The sequence below is a fragment of the Cygnus atratus genome, chromosome 13 (genome assembly GCF_013377495.2).
Source record: "Cygnus atratus isolate AKBS03 ecotype Queensland, Australia chromosome 13, CAtr_DNAZoo_HiC_assembly, whole genome shotgun sequence".
Taxonomy (NCBI): domain Eukaryota; kingdom Metazoa; phylum Chordata; class Aves; order Anseriformes; family Anatidae; genus Cygnus; species Cygnus atratus.
In genome coordinates this window covers 21,309,630-21,331,403 of record NC_066374.1, presented here as the reverse complement: position 1 = coordinate 21,331,403, position 21,774 = coordinate 21,309,630, and the positions used below count along the sequence as shown (strand labels likewise).

At 50.8% G+C, this 21,774-nt stretch overlaps 1 protein-coding gene and 3 long non-coding RNA genes across 15 annotated transcripts; all 4 read right to left on the bottom strand.

Annotated features, from left to right (window-relative positions):
* Positions 1–188: 188 nt before the first annotated feature.
* On the bottom strand, positions 189–1,942 carry LOC118245522 (uncharacterized). Its single transcript, XR_004777878.2, has 6 exons — positions 1,799–1,942; positions 1,651–1,703; positions 1,523–1,570; positions 1,372–1,418; positions 1,145–1,281; positions 189–1,011 (listed from the first exon to the last, which is right to left on the bottom strand). It is a non-coding gene; the product is annotated as an uncharacterized LOC118245522 (long non-coding RNA).
* Positions 1,943–3,187: 1,245 nt separating this feature from the next.
* On the bottom strand, positions 3,188–4,361 carry LOC118245523 (uncharacterized). The gene is made up of 4 exons (XR_004777879.1): positions 4,036–4,361; positions 3,818–3,965; positions 3,623–3,677; positions 3,188–3,337 (listed from the first exon to the last, which is right to left on the bottom strand). It is a non-coding gene; the product is annotated as an uncharacterized LOC118245523 (long non-coding RNA).
* Positions 4,362–5,412: 1,051 nt separating this feature from the next.
* On the bottom strand, positions 5,413–5,778 carry LOC126913464 (uncharacterized). Its single transcript, XR_007708816.1, has 3 exons — positions 5,719–5,778; positions 5,530–5,589; positions 5,413–5,434 (listed from the first exon to the last, which is right to left on the bottom strand). It is a non-coding gene; the product is annotated as an uncharacterized LOC126913464 (long non-coding RNA).
* A 4,265-nt stretch (positions 5,779–10,043) lies between these two features.
* LOC118245524 (uncharacterized) lies at positions 10,044–21,119 on the bottom strand. 12 transcript variants are annotated; one of them, XR_007708814.1, is made up of 4 exons: positions 20,985–21,119; positions 19,265–19,421; positions 18,956–19,102; positions 10,044–11,807 (listed from the first exon to the last, which is right to left on the bottom strand). XR_007708814.1 is itself a non-coding variant. In XM_050713413.1 (4 exons), exons 2-4 carry the CDS (start codon positions 19,071–19,073, stop codon positions 11,346–11,348), a joined length of 672 nt encoding a protein of 223 aa, XP_050569370.1. In that variant the 5' UTR covers positions 19,074–19,102; positions 19,265–19,871; the 3' UTR covers positions 10,044–11,345. The 12 variants fall into 12 exon arrangements, 2 of the variants coding, with proteins under 2 accessions (XP_050569370.1, XP_050569371.1); XR_007708813.1 differs by lacking the exon at positions 20,985–21,119 and adding an exon at positions 20,106–20,532 and having other exon boundaries at positions 18,952–19,102; XR_007708811.1 differs by lacking the exon at positions 20,985–21,119 and adding an exon at positions 20,106–20,531.
* Positions 21,120–21,774: the final 655 nt, after the last annotated feature.

The following is a 21,774-nucleotide window of genomic DNA, read 5'->3' as shown; positions in this document are numbered from 1 at the left end:
CTCTATCCCACCCAGCTTCACCTCAGACCCTCAGCAGATTCTGAGGAAGGCCTGCAACAGCACCTACTAAAACAGAGGGGAAACACTTCAAAGACTTGCCTTAGGGGTCATTGCTTAGGGACACTGACTGGGCTGACGACCCTCTCGCCTTTTCTCAGCACTCCACGATGTGGGAATTCACCCTCCAAGACTGCAGGAAGCACCCACAAAAGAAAAAAAAAAAGAAAAGGCAGATCCTCAGGCACCTCACAGGCACAGCCTACCTGCTGCAATACCTCTCTTTCGCTAGCTCTTTTTCTTCAGCTGCTCACGTGCTCCAACTCGGCCGGGGCGGTACCACACGGCGGTGGGGCAGGCCAGGGCAGCACCATGCAGAGAGCCACCCACATCCGCCCCCCCCAAACCAGAAACAGTAGTCCAAAACCACAGAACCAGGACCCCAAACCACATGGAGCCATGCTCCCAAACTGTACATGAACATACACAAGCCCAAGACTGAGGGCCATGATGGCCGCCATCAAGAAATGTAGACTACATCAAGCTCTGGAGAGAGATCAGCCTTTTAAAGTCCCAATGAAAGACAAGAAACACTTCATTACTAGTCCCGTGCCAACCAGACAATACATTTAAGACCCATGATACGGTGCTCAGCAAGCACTGCAGAAGCCAAGAACTATGGGAACAAGACCTGATAAATGGATACTATAGTACACAGAAACAAACATACACCATAGAACACATGCTGGAACTGCCCTGCCTGGCACACACTAGGCTGAAAAGGATGAAGCCAGGGCCTCTTCACCCAGTTGTTACTGGATTCTGTTCCTCTGCTGCACTGATTTAAAAGCCATCCCCATGCACATATCACACAGACACCAAGCTACAACCCCACCCAAGACACACAGACAGGGCATTTCAGGCCAAACTTAGCTTTAGGGACTGCTGGAAAGCAGGCTTCATCCTCAAGGCACACGCAGGCTAGATGACATGGGGCTCCAGGCACCTCTTCACCTGTGGAAACGCACTGCAATCAGACACTGCCACGCCAGACAAACTTTTCCTGTTAAAACACCCTTCTCAGATGCCCTGCGGCATGCAAGTGATCTCCTTTGCTCCAATTCTAAAGACTGATGTTATAGCCCACCTTGCCTGTGGCACCTGATGAACAGAAGAGAAAGCAACCGCAGCGCTTGGAAACCATCCCTGCACGTGCTGCTCCTTGTCACTCTCTGGTCTCATCTCAAGTCCTCAGCCACTTGTGTGGAAAGCCTGCCATGGCACCTGCAAAGCAAGACAGAGACCCTTCAGAGTCACCTCACGCTACTTGGCCATTCCGCTCCAACCCAGCTCATGATGAGCCGCCCTACTTACGCAGCTCTTCAGAATGCAGTTTGCTCCTTTGAACCTCTGCGAGACACCTGTCAAAGAGGAAGAAAAGCATAGGCCGAGGCAGCATCCAAAGCCACAGCACGGCTAGGACAGTTACTCTCATCTGCTGCCTTACCTCCACCTGCTTACCTACCCCAAGGCAGATGCTTCCATCTACCCTCTTAAGCCAGCTACAACACCTCTAAAAGAGAAAAGAGGGGACACAGAGTGACAGTGAGAACTGCAACCCAACTATAAGTGCTCCATCTGTTCATCGCTCACCTTGCCAGAGGCAGCTCTGGGTGTGACGTCCCAGGTTGTACACTGCGTTTAAGCTTTAACAAATGAAAACAGTCAGAAGATAATCATTCAGCTGCCAGCATTAGCACCCATCCCTCAACAACACAAGGGACCCCATTGCCAATGTTACCATTTCAAAACAGCAGACAACTTGCCTCGGCACCTCAGAAGTAGACCAAGCCAGTCACCGAGCTGCCAAACGAGAGCTTGACAGTTCCAGAAGGAGCTCTTTCCTTTGACCGGTTCCTCGTACAGTTTATCTAGGACTGGAGAAAAAAAAAAAAAAAAACACGCTCCACATCTGCGAGCCTTCAAGATTCAATGACAGACCTCTCCTCTAGCACTATTCAAGCACTATGCAAACAGCTGCTTGCAAGCAGCTCGAGTCTCCCCCTCCACATTTGCCAAACACCACTGAGATGACTCTGTGCCAGCTGCCCTTCAGTACGTGCCCAGAGGCAGACCGGATGTCTTTGCCAAAACAGTCCGGACAATGCATTAGTACACCGATGGACCGCCACGTTAGCTACCATCACTAACTGCCAGGCAGGACAGCTCCAGGCCAAACACACACACACAGGCACACTACAAACATTACGAACAAAACACAGAACACAAGGCGCAAAAAAAAAAAAAAAAAGACTCCCAGAGGGAAGCCCTACAGCAACAGCAAGTCAGAACAGGTGCTCTGCAGCAGACCCAAGGAGAGACTCAAACGTCACAACATGTGACTGGAAGCAACTGCCAGAACTGGGATGATGGAGGCATAAAAAGCCTGCCTTTAAGACAAGAGACCAGAAGGATGGGGAGTGCAAACCCCATAAGAAAAATGCTTCGGAAATGAACTCCCAAGACAGAGCTCCTGATGAAGCCCACATGACTTTTGCAAGAGTGAGGATGGAAACAGATGCGATCTGAAACTGAATATGATGCACAAGACCTGAAACACATCTGCACTTTAAGCTGCGACTCCCAGTCAAGAAGCGCTCAGATCAGCCCTACGATGATGAAACAAGCATTTAGGACCTTTGGTGTGGCTAGCAAGTTGCCCATCTAATCTGTCCAGTGGAAGAAGGCAATGAGGATATCAAGACCTGAGGAGCGCGTAACATATCATGATCACATCAAGAAACATTTGATACAAAAAAAATTACGTGCACAGAAGAAATGATCTCTTTAGGCTCCCACTGCAAGACAAGAAATGCTCAGCTTCCAATTGAGCATCAACATTATTCCAGTGAGGTCAAGGGTTCAACGCCCTCAAGATGGCTTCCCCAGGGCCTGCCAAGCACCAAGAGCAACAGCACAGCACAGACAACACAGAACACAGACACCAAGCTGCAACTGCCCTGCCTGGCACATGCTCAAGCTGTACCTGACAGAATCCCACCCCTCCATACACTCTGTCTGACCGTGATCAATCCTAAAAGGCCCCACCCACTGCAATGACTTAAAAGCACAGACCCTCGCCCTATGTGTGCATTCAAAACCCAAAAGCAAACATAGCACTTGCCCCCCAACTTAGCTTGGGAATGATGGTAGGCAGGTTCCATCCTCATCAAGGAACACAAAGGCTAGCCAGGACGTTGCTTCCGGCATAAGGCTCCTCTTCACCTGCAGAAATCAGGCACTGGCACACCAGCCAGACTTCTTCCAGTGAAACACCCACCTCAAAAACAAAACAGTTTCAGCTCTTCAGCTCTGCTACTGAAGTCAGATAGACAAACTCTAGACAACTGCCCGCCTTCCCCTGCCAACCACCCCCAAAGACACAGTATTTGCCCCTGGACTTAATTCTCAGGGGTCTGAATCCATCCTCAAGGTGGACCACAGAGACCAACTAGGATGTTCCCAGTATCTTCTTCGTCCCCGGAAAAGAGGACTCACCCAGAGGTGGGACCGATAGACTACCAAACCAAAACCAATGCCCTTTTTCCAACTTTTCTCCACTCACCTTCCCGATCCAGGCTTAGCGCTTCCATTTACTACGCTGAGCCAAGGTCACGTAGCTTAGACCAAGGAGAAAGAACAAACAAATGTGACAATCCACAAAACAGCCTATACCCACTCCTCTTCCTTCCTCCCCTACCCCAACAGCCAAGAAGCCCCAGACCCACATTCCCCAACCCAGTACCACCGCTTCGCTCACCTAACATACCAACGAGGTGCATCACACTCCCAGCTCCTCTTGCGCTCCGAGCATCTCCAGCACTTCAGGAACTGGAACTGCTGACGCCTGGCACGCCTCAGGAACGTGACAGGAGATGTACTCTGCTGTCGCAAGGTGCTTCCAAAGCCTGCCCAACAGGCAAAGCACACTAACACAATCCACTGACCAACTCGGGGCTCACACTGCCGTCCACTCACCCTCGTGCCTCATTCAAGTGTCCGTGCCCATGCCCTGGGCTACAAGAAGGTCATATCCGTGATGGACAAGCAAACAGTACAGCTCCTTGCAGAGGACTCAAACACAGAGACGAGAGCCAGAAAAAAAAAACACACCCTCAGGTCCACAAATGCCAAAAGGCCATGAATGCACAGCAGCCCCAACAGGGATAATCACACACTTATCCTTTACAGATGAAAAAGGTGACCCTGCTCAGTCTCTCCGTAATACTGCGCTTATGCAGTCAAGCCCCTTGCGATGCATACTGAAGCTCTTTGTGAAGCCTCTGGACAGTTACGCAAATGGCTTGATATATCTAGAGATTAAAAGATAACCCAAATAAAAAGGAAGCATACCCCACCATTTCCCAAAAACAAGTTAGCCGGCAACACCTCCTAAGCACACCTCTATTACATGAATTCCAAGCACTTAAAATCTAGAAGGCTGCAAGGTCTAAAGACTCTACAGCCAGCCAAACCGCAGGCAAAAGCTCCAAAAATAGAACAAACTGTCCCTAACCCTGAAAAAGACTACACCTTACACGCCTACTGCTGCTGTTTTCAGATACATGCTTACACAGGGAGCTTCGATGATACTTATCTCCTAAACCCTGCTCCATCACTTTGCCACCAACGCTATAACTTTGATAATATTTGCCTTAATTCTGCAAAAATCATAAGGGACCCAGAACCACAAAGCAAACACACAAAGTAACATTGCCATCCTATCCATAAACATGCTGTAACAATTACTCACCTGAAGAAGAGCTGCATGCAATACAGGCACCTATTACTAGATTAGTTTACTCTAACAGATCCTACTAGTTGTTACCTCAAAAAGATGGGCTTACCGCTCTCTACTTGGAAACCCATCAGTCCATAGACTCTTAACCACCTAAAGACCCCTACAACTGACTGAAGGAAAACCAAAGCACTTACCCCAAAGTGCAGTCCAGGCAGAATGAGCTCTCTGATGGCATGCCTGGGGCTCATATACCATTTGGCCCTGCCCAGCACCCAAACCCAATCACCTGGGAAAGGTGAAAAGGAGGGGCAAAGCACACAAAAGTAGAAAGAGGAGAAGCAGCAGCTGTGGTTTATTTATTTTTGCTTCAGCTTTGAATATTTAAAGCTTTTCTCCTCTACAACACCTGCCTCAGGAACCAAACAGCGTTTGAGTGACCTGCTTTGCTCCTATTCTAAACACTATCACAGCCCACCTTGCCTGTGGCAACTGATAAACAGAAGAGAAAGCAACCACAGCAGCAAAAGCCACAGCACCCTTAGGACAGTTACTCTCATCTGCTCCTTTACCTCAGCTGCTTACCTACCCCACGTGGCAGATGCTTCCACCCGTTCTCTGAAGCCACCTAGAGCACCTCTAAAAGAGAAACTGGAATTTTACTCTATTTGATGTAGTAAAATAACTGCAGTCACAGCCACAGCCAAAAATAACAGCTACCTCTGTTCACTCACCAGAGTCACTCCAGAGATAGCTCGGGTCTTGATGTCCTGTACTGCACACTGCGTTTCAGCCTGAACAAAAGAAAACACAGTCAGAAGATAAACATTCAGCTGCCAGTATTAGCACCCATCCCTCAACAACAGAAGTGACCCCATATTTAATGTTATCGTTTCAAAACAGCAGTCCACTTGCCTCTGTACCTGTAAGTTAAATCCAAGCTCGAAAGGAACAGCCAGCATCACCCATGCCACCTGGGAATACTAAAGGACAAAATGACCACTGTGCTTGCAAGCGACCACCTGCCATACTACTCCTCTGTCCCAAACAGCCTCACCTCAGACCCTCAGAGGGAAACACCTGAATGTCTTCCCTTCGGATAAGGGACGACTAGGCTGACAACACGCTCACCTTCCCTCACTGCTCCGTGACACGGGGATTTCCCTGTCCAAGACTGCACTAGGCACCTTCAGAGACAAGAGAAAAAGCACACCCTGAGGCACCTCATAGGCACAGCGTACCTGCTGCAATACCTCCCTCTTCCCGGCGCCGCGCCAAAAGCTGCCCGGGCGGCGCCGCGCCAAAAGCTGCCCGGGCGGCGCCGCGCCAAAAGCTGCCCGGGCGGCGCCGCGCCAAAAGCTGCCCGGGCGGCGCCGCGCCAAAAGCTGCCCGGGCGGCGCCGCGCCAAAAGCTGCCCGGGCGGCGCCGCGCCAAAAGCTGCCCGGGCGGCGCCGCGCCAAAAGCTGCCCGGGCGGCGCCGCGCCAAAAGCTGCCCGGGCGGCGCCGCGCCAAAAGCTGCCCGGGCGGCGCCGCGCCAAAAGCTGCCCGGGCGGCGCCGCGCCAAAAGCTGCCCGGGCGGCGCCGCGCCAAAAGCTGCCCGGGCGGCGCCGCGCCAAAAGCTGCCCGGGCGGCGCCGCGCCAAAAGCTGCCCGGGCGGCGCCGCGCCAAAAGCTGCCCGGGCGGCGCCGCGCCAAAAGCTGCCCGGGCGGCGCCGCGCCAAAAGCTGCCCGGGCGGCGCCGCGCCAAAAGCTGCCCGGGCGGCGCCGCGCCAAAAGCTGCCCGGGCGGCGCCGCGCCAAAAGCTGCCCGGGCGGCGCCGCGCCAAAAGCTGCCCGGGCGGCGCCGCGCCAAAAGCTGCCCGGGCGGCGCCGCGCCAAAAGCTGCCCGGGCGGCGCCGCGCCAAAAGCTGCCCGGGCGGCGCCGCGCCAAAAGCTGCCCGGGCGGCGCCGCGCCAAAAGCTGCCCGGGCGGCGCCGCGCCAAAAGCTGCCCGGGCGGCGCCGCGCCAAAAGCTGCCCGGGCGGCGCCGCGCCAAAAGCTGCCCGGGCGGCGCCGCGCCAAAAGCTGCCCGGGCGGCGCCGCGCCAAAAGCTGCCCGGGCGGCGCCGCGCCAAAAGCTGCCCGGGCGGCGCCGCGCCAAAAGCTGCCCGGGCGGCGCCGCGCCAAAAGCTGCCCGGGCGGCGCCGCGCCAAAAGCTGCCCGGGCGGCGCCGCGCCAAAAGCTGCCCGGGCGGCGCCGCGCCAAAAGCTGCCCGGGCGGCGCCGCGCCAAAAGCAAACCTACCAGTCCTGAACAGCTCCCCTGCCAGACAACTCCCCGTCTCCTCCTGCCAACCACACTCAGCACACACACAATTTGGCCCTCAGAAAAAAAAAAAAGAACATACACACAAAAAAAACAACTGAGCTCCACAAATGCCAAAAAGCCATGCACACACAGCAGCCCCGGCAGGGGTAATCACAGACTTACCCTTTACAGATGAAAGAGGTAACTCTGATACGACCCTGCTCAGTCTCTTGGTAATATGTGGTCAAGCCTTTTGTAGTGTGTAATCAAGCTCGTTTTAGTCCTCTGGAGAGTTACACAAGTGGCTTGATACATCTAGAGTTTCAAATATAACCCAAAAACACAAGTGTATCCCACCATCCCAAAAACAAGTGAGCCAGCAACCTCTGCTAAATATCCCTCTAGTAAGTGATTTCCAAGCACTTAAAATCTAGAAATCCATAGACTCCAACCTGCCCAAAGAACCCTGCAACTGACTGAAGGAAAAACAAAGCACTTACCCCAAAGAGCAGCCCAGGCAGAATGAACTCTCTAATGGCATACCTGGGGCTCATATACCATTTGGCCCCGCCCAGCACCCAAACCCAATCACCTGGGAAAGGGGAGGGCAAAGCACAAGAAAGTAGAAAAAGAGCAGGAGCAGCAGCAGCTGTGGTTTTTTTTTTTTTTTTTTTTTTTTTGTTTTTTTAAATCTGGTTTAGCTCAACAGCATGCAGACTGCAGACAAGAGAACTGGGGTGTTTCTAGAAGCAACAATCCCCATGCTTTTGCTGCAGCTTTGAATATTGAGAGGACAATATGACCAAGCAAGCAACTGAAATTTTTTCAGCTGGAATTAGCTCAAACCTTTCTTTACAAAGAAAGAAAAATCTAGGAGCATAACAGATTACACGTCAAAAAAAAAAAATTGCATGTTAACTACATCACTCGCAGGAAAAATCACGTACTTGAGTAGGCTATCTGAAAACCAAAAGGCTATGCTGATGGGTCAAAACACACTACAGGACACTGGAGCCTAGCCCTCTGCTGCACCGACTTAAAACCCATCCCTACACTCACCAAGGTGCAACCCCAACCCAAACACAGACACAGCATTTCAGCCTCAACACAGTTTTGGGAACTGCTGGAAAGCAGGCTTCATCCTCAGCGAGGCGTACTCAGGCTCCACAGCATGGGGCTTCAGGTACCTCTTCACCTACTGAAGAAGACCACCATCAGGAACTGCCATGCCAGACAACCTTTGTCCTCTACAACACCTGTCTCAGGAACCAAACAGCATTCAAGTGACCTGCTTTGCTCCTGTTCTGAAGACTATCACAGCCCACCTTGCCTGTGGCAACTGATAAACAGAAGAGAAAGCAACCACAGCAACAAAAGCCACAGCACCCTTAGGACAGTTACTCTCATCTGCTCCTTTACCTCAGCTGCTTACCTACCCCACAGAGCAGATGCTTCCACCCGTTCTCTGAAGCCACCTATAGCACCTCTAAAAGAGAAACTGGAATTTTACTCTATTTCATGTAGTAAAATAACTGTAGTGATGGGCACGAAAATGTGCCCGGGCGGCAGCAATCACAGACTTACCCTTTACAGATGAAAAAGGTGACCCTGCTCAGTCTCTTGGTAACACTACCGTGCTTATGCGGTCGAGGAACCGTACCCCACCATTTCTTAAAAACAAGGTAGCCAGCAACACCTCCTAAGCACACCTCTATTGTGTGAATTCCAAGCACTTAAAATCTAGAAAGCTGCAAGGTCTAAAGACTCTACAGCCAGCCAAACCGCAGGCAAAAGCTCCAAAAATAGAACAAACTGTCCCTAACCCTGAAAAAGACTACACCTTACACGCCTACTGCTGCTGTTTTCAGATACATGCTTATACAGGGAGCTTCGATGATACTTATCTCCTAAACCCTGCTCCATCACTTTGCCACCAACGTTATAACTTTGATAATATTTGCCTTAATTCTGCAAAAATCATAAGGGACCCCAAACCACAAAGCAAACACACAAAGTAACATTGCCATCCTATCCGTAAACATGCTGTAACAATTACTCACCTGAAGAAGAGCTGCATGCAATACAGGCACCTATTACTAGATTGGTTTACTCTAACAGATCCTACTAGTTGTTACCTCACAAAGATGTGCGTACCGGTCTCTACTTGGAAACCCATCAGTCCATAGACTCTTAACCACCTAAAGACCCCTGCAACTGACTGAAGGAAAACCAAAGCACTTACCCCAAAGTGCACCCCAGGCAGAATGAGCTCTCTGATGGGATGCTGGCAACTCATATACCATTGCACCCCACCCAGCACCCCACCCCAATCACATGGGAAATGGGAGGGGCCATGCATGACAAGAGGTAAAGAGAGCAGGAGGAACAGCAGCCCTGTTTTTGGTGTGGCTTAGTTCAACAGCGTGCAGAGTACAGCACAGGCAACCAGGCTGTTTCTCTTGAAAGACCTGCCTTAGCTTTGGTGAAGGAAACTGATCGGGCTGACAGCCCTCTCACCTTTTTGCACCACTCCACAACCTGGGGAATTCACCTCTCCAAGGCTGCACGACGGAAGGGCAGAAACAAGACGAAAAGCACACCCTGAGCACCTCATAACCACAGCCTACCTACTGTAATACCTATACCTGTCTTCCCAGCTGCTTTACCTCTGCTGCTCTCCATCTCTAAATCACATTCTTTTAACTGCCACACAGAGTGGAAGTCTTCCAGGCGCCACAGAGCGGCACCCTAATTTTTTTTAATTTTTAATATTTTTTTTTTTATTTCTTATTTTCAAAACAGCAGTCCGCTTCCCTCTGATGATGGACAGCAGGTCAAGCCAGTCACCGAGTTGCCAAAGCAGAGCTTCACAGTTCCAGAAGGCGCTCTTTCCTTTGACCGATTCCTTATAAGTGTTATCTACCACTGGCAAAAGCAATAAACAGAATGCAAACAGGCACTGCCACATTTGACAAACTTCATGTTTTTTATTTTATCATTTCAAAAGAGCAGTCCATTTGCCTCTACATCTGAGAAGTAGATCAAATCAGTCACCGAGTTGCCGAACAAGAACTTGACAGTTGCTGTTTCCTTTGACCAATTCCTCCTAAGGTTTACCTACTGCTGGGAAAAAAAGAAAAAAAGACTCTGTGCCAGCTGCCCTTGAGTACTCGCCCAGAGCTTGTGCATTCGCCCAGAGACAGACCAGATGTCTTTCCCAAAAGAGTCAGGACAATGTATTATTGCACTGATGAACCACCACTTTAGCTACCATCACTAATTGCCAGGCAGGACAGCTCCAGGCCAAACACACACATAAAAAGGCACGCTACAAACATCATGACCAAAACATGGGAAAAGAATTACTTATACTATAAGAATTACTCACCTGAAGAAGAGCTGCATGCAATAAAGGCATCTACTACTATATAGATTAGTTTACTTTAAATGATCCTACTAGATGTTACTTTAAATAGATGTACTTATCTCTTTCAACTTGGAAACGCATCAAGCCCAGGCAGCCTTTTCTTGGTACAATGCAATCATACATCGCATCCCCTGGGAATCCCTGGTCCACCCCAATGGGCAGGGCACTGTCTGGGCAGTCGGTCGTCCCGAGGCACAAGCATAGCAATTGCTATGGTTGAGACTCTGGACAGTATATTTGACCCATTCTATCCGGGCATTCACATCCCCATACCCTGTTTCAATCTCAAATGTTTGAACTGCCACATTTCAAAGAGGGCCTCCTGTTTTCTCCTTGAGTTTCTCCCTTTCTCTGATGGCAATAGAGGATCGTTTCCATACAGCTGTTCTCAATCTGGCTGTTGGGTCTCTCCCAGTTATTTGTTCTCTCTGCTCAATTGTCACTGGGCATTTAAATCTCCACAAGCTAACACCTCACAAGCATCAAACATGACAGACTGTGGTACGTAACCCTCTGTCACATTCACCCCCTATTCTGACGGGGTATCCCATCTTACTATTATCTGGTCATACCTTTTCCAAGTTGCCAATTGACCAAGGCCTTCTCTGAGGCCCACAATCACTAGAAACAAAATTAATAGTTGACTTTTCCCGGTCATTATTTTTAACCCTTAGGTTTCCAAATAATTACCAATACAAAGAGTAAGATATATGTACACTACTACTAGAACAAAAACCCCTTGGGAGCACTTCGATTCGCCATAGGCCAGTCCTTTCTCTCAATCACGAGTCACGCTCATTAGTTACCTGTGAAAATAAAAGGTTAGTTTACAATTGTAAGCTTTAATCCTGCTCAGAGTCCGCTACGAGATTTTTCTCTTCGATTTCAACTTCCAACAAGTCTTCTGTAGGAAGAGCTTCCCAGGTACTAGGGTCGACGGACACCTTCACTCGAGTATAGTGAGTCCAGCCTTCTTCTGCAGTTCTTACGGCTGTTTCAGTGGTTAGTAGTACTTGGAATAGTCCTTCCCATTCAGGCCGGAGTTTTGATTCTTTCCAGGTCCGAATCAGGACCCAATTTCCTGGCTGATGGTGGAGAATGGGGAATTCCAAAGGTGGGGTTTGAGCCAACAACCCACGGGTACTGAGAGATGACAAAGAAGAGGACAACCCCAGAATACAGTTCTTAAGAAAACTCTCTCTTGTTTCGAATTGCGGTATCTCATCCCTTCTGCCCAGATAGGGGAATCTGAACAGCATCTCATGCGGTGAAATTCCTAGATCCTTTCTCGGTGCTGTTTGAACCTGGAGGAGTGCTAAAGGTAATCATTCTACCCAAGGAAGTTGGGTTTCTAACACTACTTTAGTTAATTAGTTAATTGCTTCTTTAATGTCTGGTTCATTCGCTCTACCTTCCCAGAAGAGGAGGGGTGCCAGGGGGTGAGAAAATTCCATTCAATCTCTAAGGCCTGCATTAACCCTTGCAGTACTTGTGAAGTGAAGTGACTTCCTTGATCTGAATCAATGTTTTCAACTATCCCACATCTAGGGACTATTTGCTCGGGTGATACCTTAGCCACCGTGTTCGCAGTGGCAGATACCGAGGGGAAAGCTTACACCCATCCAGTCACGTGGTCAACTAGGACAAACAAGTACTTAAGTCTCCCTGCTTCAGGTAATTCGGTAAAGTCTACCTGTATGCTTTGGAAAGGTCGAATCCCTGGCGCCCGTCCCCCTCTAGTTGGGTTACGGATGACCTTTTTATTTACCTTTTGACATATGGTACATCCTCTGCATATTTGCCTCGCTAAAGTGTATATTCCTACACAGACATACTTTCTTAGCACAACCTCACACATTGCTTGCACCTGCCAATGACTCTCTTGATGTACGACAGTTAATATTTGCCTCATTGGTGCTTTATTCAGCATTTCTCTCCCAGCAGGGAGCATCCATTTTCCCTCAGACTTCATGGCTCCTGATTCCTTAAAAAAAAAATCTCTCTCTTAAAACTTTTTAATTCTTTCTTAGTTTTCAACAACTCCCTGAATCCTCTCTGGATTTATTCTTCGTTTTCCCTCAGACATTAGATGCCTTAAATACCTGACTTCTCCTTCTACATATTGTCATTTATTTTTCAATACTCCCAAGCCCTGCTTTCCCAGAAAGTCGAATAGCTTGTCAGTAGCTTCCTTCACAACTGTTTTCTCCTGTCCTGACAATAAAAGATCATCTGCATATTTGTAACAGTAGTACCTCCTCGGGAGGTTGTAATTGCTCCAAAATCTGTTCTAGAACTTGCCCAAATAAATTGGTGGCCCTGTAAACCCCTGAGGTAAAACTGTCCGCCTGTATTGTTGCTTCCGCCCCCATTTCCGGGTCTTTCCAGTCAGAGGTGAATAGATCTTTGCTCTCAGGGCCTGAGAGCACTCCATTAATAACACTGTTATTCCAGTCTAACAATTTGCCATTTGAATGCCCAATGTCATCATCAAATCCCTTCCCAACAAGTTAGTCCCTGCCTTTGGTACATACAGTAATTGCCCAGCGATCATTTTATCCCCTACTCTCAGCCTGGTATCCCCCAAAAGTGGTACTGTTATCCCAGCCCCTTCTACCCCCATCACTTTTAGGGTTTCATTAGTTAATTTAATCCCTGATACTTTACAAGCCAGTAATGATCTAGCTGCCCCAGTGTATTGGGTTCACATAGCAAGGTTTGGGGGGGGGGGGGGGGGGGTGGAGCAGGCTGCCCCTCCCCCCCCCCCAGTACTTGGGAAACTGACTAAACACCACAGCAAATATACCAAAACTTCTAGACTGTTACTTAGATAATGCCTTCATCCTCTTTCCCTACTCATTCAACTTCAAACAGCTCTGTCAAACACTACATATTACACCTTTAACACCTTCACTAACCCTTTTTAACACTTCTATCTTTCTCCAGCCTGTACTTTCCCATTTTCCTTCTCTCCTCCTTCTTCCACTCCGCATATTCCTATTTGAAGTGGCCAGCCTGGCCACGCTTCAAAGCCTGTCCCTGAGCTTTCCTTGCCTGCTATTCCTTCATCTCTCTTCCTCTCCTTTCCATCCTGGCCCTGACTCCCCCTGAAGATTTTCTTCCTCTTTCTCCAACCCTCCGCCTCACTACCTGCTACACCGTCAATACCAGTAGTTTCGCTCTCTGCTTTTCCTTCTCATCTCCCCTCCTGATATACACCTCCAGGGCCTCCCGCAGGAGGGCCCCCCACAGTGACTGTTCATTACATCCCCCCACCTTCTGGAGCTTTTTCTGTGTATCTTGCCAGGCTTTAATCACAAAATGAACTTTCAAGAGACCTTGGGATACCAGGTCCTTGGGATTCATCCACGAGTACTTTCTCATTCTGACCCCAAATCTCTCATATGATTTCTGTGTTGTCCATTATTATTATTATTCCAGCCAGGATCAGCAAGTGGGTATTTCTACCCTGCCGGTATTACCCCTGGTCCTGGAGGATGAGCTCTCTCCCATTTTTGTATAGCAGCTCTCCTCCCGATCATTCCCATTTCTTTCCCTGTAAACAACATACTTATAGACATAATTCCCCCACAAGAGTGTAAGTTAGGTCCTAGGAACTGGTCTAAGAGTTCAGCTAGCCTGTTGGGGTCCTCAACTAAGGACTTCGTCTCCTCCTTAAAACTCCTAACCTCTCTGCCGGTAAGGAGAGGGGGGAGTTCACCTAAGAGGATACACAGTTAGTGTTAGTACTGTTAGTATCAGGGAAGGCAAAATTCTCAGCATCTCTTCTACCTTGTTCTAATTCTTGCCAGAGCCTAGAGTACGCTCCTTCTCTAGGGATAGTGTTAATTACAGTCCCTGTCTCCCTTCCTGGAGCGACTGCTGCTGCCACTGGTGCAATATTAGGATTATAGGGAGCGTAACTTGGCTCCTTCTCCGAAAAAGGAATCTTATTGTTTACATATAAATTTAAAGCCTGAATTTTCATCAGACCCGTATTTTGGCCAAAATACTACTGTTTCTTTAATTGGTTCTTTTGTCCTGACTGATACACAATATTTATCCTGACAGATACACAATATTTAACCTTTTTTTTTTTTCTTTCTTTTATCATCTCCTCTGATTTTGATATTATTTTTCCAATTTCTTATCATTCTTCAGGAAGACCTGTCGGTAGGCACTCCCCCAGGGATATCTCCCTGTCCCCTGGAACTCATATTTCCCATTTTTCCTAGCCCTTGTCAGTGTGCTGCTACAGAAGTTTCCCTCCTGCAGGGTACCACACACTAACGTTCCGATTCTGGAAAATGGGGGTGTACTGCCAAGCACTTCCCCGTGCAAGGGCTACCGTACACCAAATTTCCCGAGACGCTTCCTTTCTGTCTCTTATCTAACACTTCGGCTGTCTCCGGCCACGCCCCTTGCGGAGCTACGGAACCGCGGATCAGGACGCTCCACACTCGCTTCGTACAAAAGTATGTCTCAGTCACACATCACACGGAGTCTCACCCGACCCCCAAGGCAATACTTAATATTTCTTACCTTGGTCTCTGCACAGAGCTACCGGATCAATTCCTAAACCCGGAGTGCCTACCTTTTTCCCTTCCCCGCTACTTCATGGATCCTGCCTCTTTAATCAGTCTCGGGCCCTCTGTCAGCTCTCCGCAGAACTGCCTCTAACAGATCCTACTAGTTGTTACCTCAAAAAGAAGGACGTACCGATCTCTACTTGGAAACGCATCAGTCTGTAGACTCTTAACCACCTAAAGACCCCTGCAACTGACTGAAGGAAAACCAAAGCACTTACCCCAAAGTGCAGCCCAGGCAGAATGAGCTCTCTGATGGGATGCTTGTGACTCAATTACCATTAAGCTCTGCCTGGAACCCAAACCCAATCACCTGGGAAAGGGGAGGGGCAAAGCACAAGAAAGTAGAAAGAGAGCAGGAGGAGCAGCAGCTGTTTTTTTTTTCCTTTATTTTTTTCTGGCTTATCTGAACAGCATGCAGAGTGCAGACAGGAGAACTGGAATTAGCTCAACCTTTCTTCTACACAGGAAGAAAAATCTAGCAGCATAACAGATTACACCCCAAAAACAAAATCAATGTAGTAACATCATGCGCAGGAAAAAAAAAAATGCGCATGCGCGGCGCTCCGCTGCCTGCAGTACCCGCTTTTCGCCGGCAGGTGGCGGCAGAGGGCGCGCGGGGCGCCACCGCGCATGCGCGTCCCCGAGGTCCCTGCAGTACCCAATTTTTCCCAGCAGGTGGCGGCAGAGGGCGCCCACGGGCGGCACCGCGCATGCGCGGTCCCGAGGCGCCTGCAGTACCCGCTTTTCTCAGCAGGTGGCGGCAGAGGGCGTCCTCGGGCGCCTCCGCGCATGTGCTGCCCCGAGCCACCTGCAGTACCCGATTTTCCCCGGCAGGTAGCGGCAGAGGGCGCCCGGGGGCGCCACCGCGCATGCGCGGCCCCGAGCCGCCTGCAGTACCCTATTTTCCCCGGCAGGTGGCGGCAGAAGGTGCCCACGGGAGCAAACGCGCATGCGCGGCCCAGCGCCGCCTGCAGTATCCAATTTTTCGCGGCAGGTGGCGGCAGAGGGCGTCCACGGACGCCACCGCGCATGCGCGGCCCAGCGCCGCCTGCAGTACCCGATTTTCCCCGGCAGCTGGCGTCAGAGGGCGCCCGGGGGCGCCACCGCGCTTGCGCGGCCCCGAGCTGCCTGCAGTACCCGCTTTTCCCAGCAGGTGGCGGCAGAGGGCGTCCTCGGGCGCCTCCGCGCATGCGCGGCCCCGAAGCGCCTGCAGTACCCCATTTTCCCCGGCAGGTGGCGTCCCGAGGTCAGCAGGCACAGCTTCCCAGACCCTTTTCCCAGAAAAAGCACAAACGAAAACAGCAGAAATTTACACCCCACGCCGCCTCAGGGAGGAAGTGTCTGCCTTGGGCAACGTGCCGCTCACGGCTGGGAAGCTGAGCGACGGCAAGCTGAAACAGTACATTTTTTTTCAGGACAAAAACGGCAGGGAGATGATAATTACGAACTCAACATGGGCAACGGGAAGCTCAGAGCCCAATGACCACAACTCCCGGCTTGCTGTGGGAGAAGGTGCTCCTGGCGGCTTGACACTGCGGACACCGCGGAGCCAGCCCCGGGCTTCCCGACCTGCAGCCCAGCACCCGCAGACCCGTGCCTGCCACCCCGTGCCATCCCTGCCTGGCCTTTCCCTGCCCCAGCCGCCAATCCCGCGGGACCCGGCCTCTGCAACGCCATCCCCTGCCCTGGGGGTCCTGCCGGGAACCCCCAGCCCACCCCCCCCACTTGCACTTCTGCAAGCAGCCCCCACCACACAGATCAGTCCCCCCCAGCCCGGGGAGCAAAGACAGCACCGAGCTGCCCTCCCGGCCCCACAATAGGCAGCTGCCCCCCCACCCAGCAGGGCTGGACCCGCACTCCAGCTGACAGACACGGGTCATCCCCCCCCCGGCCCCTGCCCCCTCCACACCCACTCCGCTACAGAACCTGCACCCACACAAAGACGGCGACAGCCACTTACCGGGGCGGCAACCACCAAAGGGGGCACGGGCCTGAAAGCAAACTTTATTAAACTGCTGTGCAGGACTCCCAGGAGGGGGGCTGTGGTGGGGCTGTACTCTAGGTTACAACTGTAAAACACTGTACTCTAGGGAACTTTTGCTCGTTCTAGTATCATCATAATATCAAAACACACCTCCATCCCAAAAGCTCCGTGCCTCCAAGGTGCGACCACTGAGCACTGAGCAAGCGTGCTCGCTTGCTTTTGTGGACAGTGAATTTATCGCCAGCGATCCAAAGAACCTGTGTCCTTGTTGCTGTAATAAATTGCTGTTCATTGCACTGTTCCTAGCCGTGACAGTTCTCATTGAACGTGACTAGAGCGAGGGTGTGCTACGTTATTTAGGTGAACCCATGACCGTGATAGTTCAGTACCCTGAATCCGACCAGAACTGTAACAGTTAGTCAGCTATGCCCCTTAACGCAACAGTATTTCATAGGGAAAAACATTAAGCCTAAGATTTCTCATGCCTAAGGCCCTGGGGGGCAGGCAGAGAAGGAACCCAAGACTCTTAGCCATGCAACTCCTGAGAATCGCAGCTTACAGTTAGTGAGTCATTGTCTTCTGGTCTCACAGGATGAGGCAGAGGTATAATTAATTCCTTCCCCATCTCTCTCGAAAGAGCTTTTCTCCTATCTGTGACAACGGAAAAAAAAAAGTTGTGATCATGGGAGTCATTACACAAAGCCACACTCTGTGAATTCACTACTACAGTTAAGACCATTTTTAGTCAAAAAACACCTCGGCAGCAATGTTACCACTGCAAACATAGCACTGCAAGAAAAATTCAACTCAAGATAAAGGACAGGGCGAGCTAAAAGGACGAATGACGTGACCAAAGGCAACTGCAACAACCATCTGGTAGATGGTTGTCCACAGCCCTCGGATTTCATGGTCATCTTTCCTGACGAATGAATCCTGGAAGAACAAAAAAGATACAAAACGTGTCCAGAAAAGCCTTTGGGGAGACTGCTGAAAGGAAAACCAAACCAAAAAACCAGGAACAGCAAGCAGCGCGTACGTTGGTTCTGTTAACAGAGTAACACTAACGTACTAGAAGTTTCCACGTTCTTTGCCCTCTACCTTGAAAAAGTCACCCAATTCTGTCAGTGTTCACCGTCACCTTTTTTTTTTTTTTTTTTTTTTAAATTTTCACGTGGACATCCGAGGAAAACATTTCGAGTCCCTGTCATCAAGGGAGAAGAGGAGAGAAAAAAAAAAAAGAGATGAATGAGGGGGGAAGAAGCGCAGCCATTCCTTTTCTCAGTAACGCATGCAAAAAGCTCAGGCGCTCGGCAACAATGTGCTTTGAAAGACAAAACACAGAAGAAACTGCACATTATTTAATCTCAGCTGTAGAGTCACGTGTATTTGTACCTGCTCATTTATTCATCCGCCAGTTTATTTTGCTACAGACGCTACAGAACGTAGAGACTGCGAGGTTACTACTACTTTTTGTAACCGATGCGATCTTCGGTAGGAACAGCTATCTAAAAGAGCCAACAAAATCCTGTCCTGGTTTCAGTTAGGACAGAGTTAATTAACTCTGTCCTAACTGTAACCAGGACAATCCCCTTCGTCGACAGCCATCTGGACTTTTATTGTCTAACAACAGACCTACAAACATCCCCCGGGATGCTCAACTTCAGAAACTTTCCGTTCCACTTGAGGCAGAACAAGCCCTTACCCTGGACACCTTCACCTGGCTCTCCACTGCTAGCAGGGTAGCGCTCTGATACTGTCCAGTATGCGCTGCAGCCTACTCGCTTACGCGTATTTACTGCGGCCTTGTTCGATACGCTCACAGAGAGACCCATGAAAAATCCACCCTTTCTTTGAGAAAAGTAAATAAATACATACATACATACGACACGGTAAGGAAGAAAAGTTGAACACACAGGATGCGGTCCTTTGCCGAGGGGCAGATCCAACATCAGCACAAGGAGCTTTGGGGCACGTGAGCGATCATCTACACCAGCCATCGGGACAAGCCAAATGCACGCACACGAGCCTCGATTTAAAAAAGAAAAACAAACAAACAAACAAAAAAACCAACACGTTAAGTTCCTTTATGGAAGTAACAACCTACAGCTTAGATGCAGTTAGATTGCATCAGCTTAGGGACTGCCTCCTTCAAAATGCACAGGGGGGTGGGAAAACCAGTCTCGAAAACCTGTTGCCTAACAGGAGACTGTTGCCTGCTCCTCCATAGGTTACGTTCTTCCAAGCATCGTCCTGTTCCTGGATTTTACCAGCCACAACGCGATGGTCCCACCGGCATGAGTCGGGGACGCTTCTCACGGGGTTTATTCGACGCTGAAGTAAGTCTTCTGTGGGTATAAGTAACGCAGCACGAGATGGAAAGTAAGCTAAGGTACCATCTGCGGCACAACGCTTGTGCGATACTGGACCTGAGGGGACCAGTCAAAGCCTGCAATAATCGCTGAACGGGTGGGTAAGTAGGGAGCCCTACGGGAAACAGAGCTCATGTTCTGCGAAGCTCTTTTCCCATCCAGAAGAGGACCTTTTCTATTCAGCGCCTTTACTGAACTTTAGGCTACTTCCTATTCGCTTTGGCAAGTTAGCCTCCGTAGAAGCCAAGAGACTTTAAACTGCCAAGCACCATTTATAGTTCTTGTTCTCCGACGACAGGGAATTTCAATCGGGGCGCTAGTTAATAGGAAAGTCTGGCTCTGTTTCACGCAAATCAAGTACCTAAACCATAGACAGGAGTCTGCAGAAAGAATACTTTAAAAGGTGAATTTAAGGAGAGGGATAATACTCACTTTTCCAAAATTTCTGCAATCACTGTGGCAAAAAAGGCTGAAACAGGGACGTCTCTATCATCCCCTCTAGGATTTAGCAACTCCATACAGTTAGGGGTCAAATACCACAGCTTCAACGCAAGGCAGACAGGGACCTCGAAGGTCACGTTTCTGTCTGCGTATCGAGTTCTGCTGGAAAGACCCCCAGCCGCTCAATTCCCAAGCAACTTTGCCACGGCCAGCGCTTACCTGGAGTTTTGCTTTCTCTCGTTGCTCAGTACAGGCCCAAGGCCTCTTTTATTGCACACAGTTCAAGCACAACTCTTGGGACATAACCAATGGACGGACAGACAGAAAGAAATTGCCTCTCACGTCTGTCTTGACCGACCACAACCAGCGTTCTGGAAAGCCCCGCAAGCACCGGTTTATTTCTAGGACAACTCTGAAAGCTGAGGCGGGACAAAGTTTAGCCTCTAGTACCACAGACTGAGCAACAAAGAGACAGAGCTCGACAAGCCAATTCATTCGAGGTCTAAGAAGCTCCTACAACTTGGCAGGCGCTACGCGGCTTTCCTTTGCGCTTCCCCGCACCGAGCAGTTCGCGCTTCAGCACATTCGATTAAGCCTTTGAGCCTGGGCTGCAGGAAGTTTACGAGCACGCCTCGGTTTCATCCAAAGGTTGCTGCGACTTACCCGGACAGCTGGGACAGTCGGGCTGCTCTTTCTCCGGCTCCGGCTTTCTCGAGCTCCGGCTCGGGGAAAGACCGGCCGCGCACCACAGAACTACAGCTCCCAGCATGCCTCGGGACGGAGCAGTCCATCCAACCCAGAGGGGAGTCGGCCAAGCGCACACAACCGCCCCCCCCCCCGCCACCCTCTCTGCGCCGGCCGCCCCCCCCCACCCCGCACCGCTTCCCGCCGCTCCGCCCCCCTCTCCCCCCAGCCCCCCGCAGCCCCGCGCAGTGCAGACCCCGCCGCACGCCCGGTCCCGTCCAGCGCGGCGTCGCCCCCGCCCCGCACAAGGGCCGTTTCCGCAGAAGCCGCCGACCGCGTGGCGCCCCGCCCGCCCGCCGCCTCGCCCCCTCCCGGCCCGTCCCGGCCGGCCCCAGGGCGGCACCGACCACCAACCTCGTTGCGGCACCGCGCCTCAGCGGCCCGGCCCGGCCCGGTCCGGCCCGGCCCGAGCCTGTCCCGTCCCGTTCCATAACGAGCCGAGCCACGCGCGGCCCGGCCTCTTCCGCCCATAGTGCTAGCAAGCTCTGCAGCCACTTCCGCCCTCGGTTCCCAGCCAATCATGGAGTGTTTCCGCCCTCAGTTAAGGCACGCCGTGACGCCACTTCCGCCCTCGGTTCCCAGCCCGGTACAGAGCACTCCCGGCGCGGCTCCCGCTCCGGAGAAGGGCGCCGCCAATTTGCCGCGGGCAGGGGTCCTGCGGTGCCGCCCGGTTCCCACTCCTTAGGCCGGCTCCGCGCATGCGCGGAAGCAGAGCGGCAGGCAGGGCTTCCTGGAGCAGCGCTGATGTGCGAGCTAAAAAAAAAAAGAAAAAAAAACCGCCACTCACAGCTTTATGCTTTTACACAACTTAGGGCAGAGGTTGCCCCTGTGGTGCCTTTTTTGTTTGTTTGTTTTTTTTAATAAGGTCCGGGTATGCTTGGTCTTCTCTCATTGTAATGGCAGGCGTCCTGCAAGTATGTCGTAACCTTGCATTATTCCCTATTACCCGACACTTGATTCCTCCTGTTTCCTCCTTGGCTGAGTTCTGCAGGTTCACAAGCTACTTGACGCTCACTACCGTACCCTAGATGTACAATTTTAGTTGATCAACCATTAATTTCCCCTTTTCCTTTTTTTTTCTCTTCTCCCCTTCTTCTCTCGTGTCTAGAGGGCCTGTGATTTTTGTTTTTACTGATTTTGCACT

Coding starts and splice junctions, on each gene's coding strand:
- LOC118245524 (XM_050713413.1), bottom strand. CDS start 19,073: ATGGCTGGTGTAGATGATCGCTCACGTGCCCCAAAGCTCCTTGTGCTG. Junction 17,728..18,955: donor TCTTCCTTACCGTGTCGTAT/GTATGTATGTAT, acceptor CCGTTGTCACAG/ATAGGAGAAAAGCTCTTTCG. Junction 11,808..17,635: donor AAGACAATGACTCACTAACT/GTAAGCTGCGAT, acceptor GCACTCCTCCAG/GTTCAAACAGCACCGAGAAA.